Source organism: Musca domestica, unplaced genomic scaffold (assembly GCF_030504385.1).
Source record: "Musca domestica strain aabys unplaced genomic scaffold, Musca_domestica.polishedcontigs.V.1.1 139, whole genome shotgun sequence".
NCBI lineage: Eukaryota > Metazoa > Arthropoda > Insecta > Diptera > Muscidae > Musca > Musca domestica.
Genome location: NW_026712191.1, coordinates 49182 through 53433, shown reverse-complemented (window position 1 = coordinate 53433; position 4252 = coordinate 49182). Strand labels below are relative to the sequence as shown.

Sequence of the window (4252 nt, the reverse complement as noted above, 5' to 3'; positions counted from 1 at the left end):
ACGTATTTTCATACATATTTATATTTAAGTTGTAGTTTAGTTGTGACGTAATTACAGCCATTTATTAACGTTTATTTAGGTTCAATATTTAACAATTTTATTTATTCACTTTGTATTAATAATATTTGACCTAGTTTTACTTTACGCAAGTAATCAATTATGCTAAGAAATTATTTGTATAAAAGAATGAAAATAATAAAGAGTTAATCAGTTGTCTTTTATGAAGCGACCATAACCCATTTGGATTTATTTAATAATCATCGTCTTTCCTTCAAGTTTATGTGCTTGTAAGGAGAATTTTAAGGACTGTAGGTCCGATTTATATTAACATTTTTTGGTGACCCCGACGTGATCGTTTACACACATCCTTTTGACCCACAAGTTGTAAAGGATTTTGATCGTAATACGAGTTCGTTTACACACATCCTTTTGCCCCACAAGTGGTAAAGGATTTGAATCGTAATACGCGTTCGTTTACACACATCCTTTTACCCCACAAGTGGTAAAGGATTTTGGTCGTTATACGCGTTCGTTAACACACATTCTTTTACCCCACAAGTGGTAAAAGAGGTTGATCGTGATACGTGTCGTTAAACACAGCCTTCTGCCCCACAAGTGGTAAAGGACTTGGCAACATATATCCGGTTTTGTCAGACGTGATACACACGCATCTTGTACACAAATTTCTTTGGAAAAAATTTAAATATCAACAATGGCATCGCTTCAAAACCTTATAGTCCAACAAGAAGTAAGGGGCAGTAATTTCGAAAAATTCATAGCGACAATTAAGAAGGCACCGCTTGAAAGAAGAACTGAGGAATTCTACATTGGCAAGCGTAAGGAGCTAGAGCAGCTTTGGCAGACGTTTGAATCGGCAGAAAACCAGATCCGCAAAGATCCATCATTGGCAGAGGATGATCCGTATATAGCGGAGAATCTGCACCAGCCCATAGGAGAAAAGTGCAATGCAACAGTGGACTATATAAAGGCGGAGTTGGAGAAGCTGAAGTCTGCCAAGGTCAATCCAGATAAACCCACAAAGGCAAGATCGCCAGAAAATGATTCAGAACCCCAATCATCAGCCCAGGTTAAGGAACCTGCGTCGGCTCAAGTTGAGGGACTGGCCCGAAGGGTAAAGGCGAGAATCACAGCCCTCGGTCGCCTTCTGCAGAGTTTGGAAAATATAGAGACGGGACAGTCAAACCAAGTCTATGTGATAAAAGAAGAGTCGATGAAAGGGCTGTGGAGCCAAATTACAGGCCTGTACGATGAAATTTGGCAACAGGTCGAGGATCCTTCGAGAATCGGTCTGAATCAAGACAACTACGATAGCCTAGAAGATGCAGTTCAAAGCAACTTGATAAGGCTGCCAATACTGAAAGAGAAATGCGGTGGCAATATAACAAGCACACCTCAATTGGGAACTGACTTGGTAGCACACAGCTCACTTCCACTACCAAAGATAACAATCCCTCAATTCAATGGGGATTGTCTGAAGTGGCGTCAGTTCTATGAACTCTTTCTGGAGATGGTGGACAAGCAGCATCTTCCTAATGTCCAAAAGATGTGGTACTTAAAAACAAATTTGTCGGGCGAAGCTGGAAAACTCATAAGCCACTTAGCCTTGACAGAGGACAACTACGCAACTGCATGGATGTTGCTCCAAGAACGGTACAATAACAAACGGGTTCTTGTTTCAACATTGGTAGAACGTATTCTAAACCAGCCAACAGGAACCACATCAACCGCTTCTATCAAAGCTGTGCATGATACGACGAGGGAATGTATGTTGGCCCTGAACAACCTGGATATTGACACTTCGCCGTGGGACGCGCTATTGATCCAATTGATAACGAAGAAGTTGGATCATGCGTTGTACATACGATTTATGCAATCGTTAAAAAGGCCGAAGGAGGTCCCTTCCATGAAAGAACTCTTTGCATTTTTGGAATTGCAGTTTGAGTCAATGGAATCGATTGGGAAAGTGGCAACTGCTCACAAAGGTTCAAGCAAAGCTGTTTCGTCCATAACATCAATGGAGAATCACAGTAATTGCAAGCTATGCAAAAATGGTCAACGTCGTCTTTATCAATGTAAGCAATTCTTGGCGATGTCGGAATCTGAAAGACTCCAATGGGTACAACAACATAAAATGTGCGTGAACTGTTTTAAGGCTGATCATATAGCGAAAAACTGCACATCTGGTAACTGCAAGAAATGTAATAATAAACACAATACGTTGTTACATTTATCAAGGAGATCTCAATCATCATCAACAGGCTTAAATCAAACGTCAACCACAAGTAGCAATCATACACCAGTCAATACTGCTGTAATTTCTTCGGCATCAGCAGAAGATCAGAAGAACGTAATTCTTGCCACTGCGAGAGTCACCATAAAAGCTGCAAATGGTATGTCAGGCGGTGATTCCGGTTCACAAGTAAATATTGTTACAGAACGGCTGATTAAAAGGTTATCAATTGCAACAACAGAGACCTCTTTGTCTATTGACGGAGTTGGAAAAATCCAGAAGAAGGCTTATCATCGTGTGAACATGCAAATGTTGTCTAACAATTCTGGATTTTCATCTTATTTGGAAGCATTTGTTTTACCAACGATTATACCTGCACAACCGAGTCACGATTTGGACATATCTAACTGGCAGATTCCAACGAACATTAAATTGGCCGATCTAAATTTTAATATTCAAGGAAAAATTGACATCCTACTCGGGGCGGAGTTTTACTTCAGCCTAATGCAACCGGGTACAATAAAACTGAATAATAATCAACCTATTCTGCAGAATACTGCGCTTGGCTGGATTGTAGGCGGCTTAATAGAACAATTATCAACGAACGTCACATCAGCAGCGCTAACATGTGCAATTTTCGATAGTGAAACTTCACTGGCACAAGCAATTGAGAAGTTATGGAAACTCGAAGAAGTAGCATCAACAGAAAGGGTAATGTCTCCGCTGGAAACCCGGTGCGAGTCTCATTATAATCAGCATGTCCAGACGGATCAGAACGGTCGATTCATTGTTAGTCTTCCTTTCCAAGAATCTCCAACAACATTGGAAAAATCTCATGCGATGGCGATAACCGGTTCATGGAAGGATGATATCCGCATGCAATACATCAAGTTCATGCAGGAATATCAAATGCTGGGACACATGCAGAAAATTGACGTGAATATAGTGTCGAACCCTAAATATTTCATTCCGCATCACTGTGTGCTTAAACCAGATAGTACCACGACAAAATTAAGGGTGTTATTTGATGCATCCGCGAAAACGTCATCGGGTCATTCGTTAAATGACTTAATGTACACAGGACCAACTGTGCAAAGTGAACTGTTCTCTATCCTGCTACGGTTCCGATTACCAAAGTTTGTCTTGACAACTGACATTGAAAAAATGTATAGACAAATCTTAATTCACCCCGATGATCAGAAATATCAACTGATCATTTGGAGGGAAGATCCATCGCACCCAGTTAGCTAATACAAGCTCAATACTTTTACTCGTGCAGCACCGTACCTTGCCACAAAGTGTCTACAGAAAATCGCAGACGACAACTTGGATCGCTATCCCCTTGGTTCAGAAATGCTAAAAGAGAACTTTCATATGGACGATGGTCTCGGTGGTTCTGATAGCTTAAACATAGCGATGGAGACACAAAAGGAATTGATAATCATTTTGAAAAAGCACGGCTTCAATTTAAAAAAATGGTCGTCAAACAGTTCAAGATTGCTAAAGGATATACCTTATAGTGATAGGGAAGTCAATCTAGATTTTGAAGAAAGCAAAACGAAGAAGACTTTGGGACTATTTTGGATGCCTCAGGCCGACCGAAGGCAAATAGTGATCATTGTCAAGTAATAACGAAATGATCAGTTACGTCTGAGCTAGCGAAACTCTTTGATCCTCTTGGTCTGCTTGCACCAATTGTTGTAAAAGCAAAGATGTTTATCCAGCAGCTGTGGCAACTTGCATTAGGATGGGATGAACCATTACCCGAAAAACTTTGTGCTACCTGGAAAACATTTCGAAGCGAGTTGGAAGGTCTCAACAATTTCAAAATACCACGACATGTATTCGGTGGGCAGATTCCGGCAAAGGTGCAATTACATGTGTTTGCCGATGCGTCGGAGAAAGCGTTTGGCGCTGCTGTATACATTCGCTTTGTTACAAAGGATGGTCCCGTAGCTGTACGCCTGATCTGCGCTAAATCCAGAATTGCTCCGTTGAAAC

The 4252-nt window shown here is 40.9% G+C and overlaps 1 protein-coding gene across 1 annotated transcript; it reads left to right on the top strand.

Moving 5' to 3' along the window:
* Positions 1–712: 712 nt before the first annotated feature.
* On the top strand, positions 713–3880 carry LOC131801034 (uncharacterized). Its single transcript, XM_059118985.1, has 2 exons — positions 713–3347; positions 3531–3880. The coding sequence occupies exons 1-2, from the start codon at positions 713–715 to the stop codon at positions 3878–3880; spliced, it is 2985 nt and encodes a 994-aa protein (XP_058974968.1).
* Positions 3881–4252: the final 372 nt, after the last annotated feature.

Excerpts from the sequence above, each read along its gene's own strand:
- LOC131801034 (XM_059118985.1), top strand. The coding sequence starts at position 713 with ATGGCATCGCTTCAAAACCTTATAGTCCAACAAGAAGTAAGGGGCAGT. Across the intron at positions 3,348-3,530 it reads CACAGGACCAACTGTGCAAA|CACCGTACCTTGCCACAAAG; the intron begins GTGAACTGTTCT and ends TTACTCGTGCAG.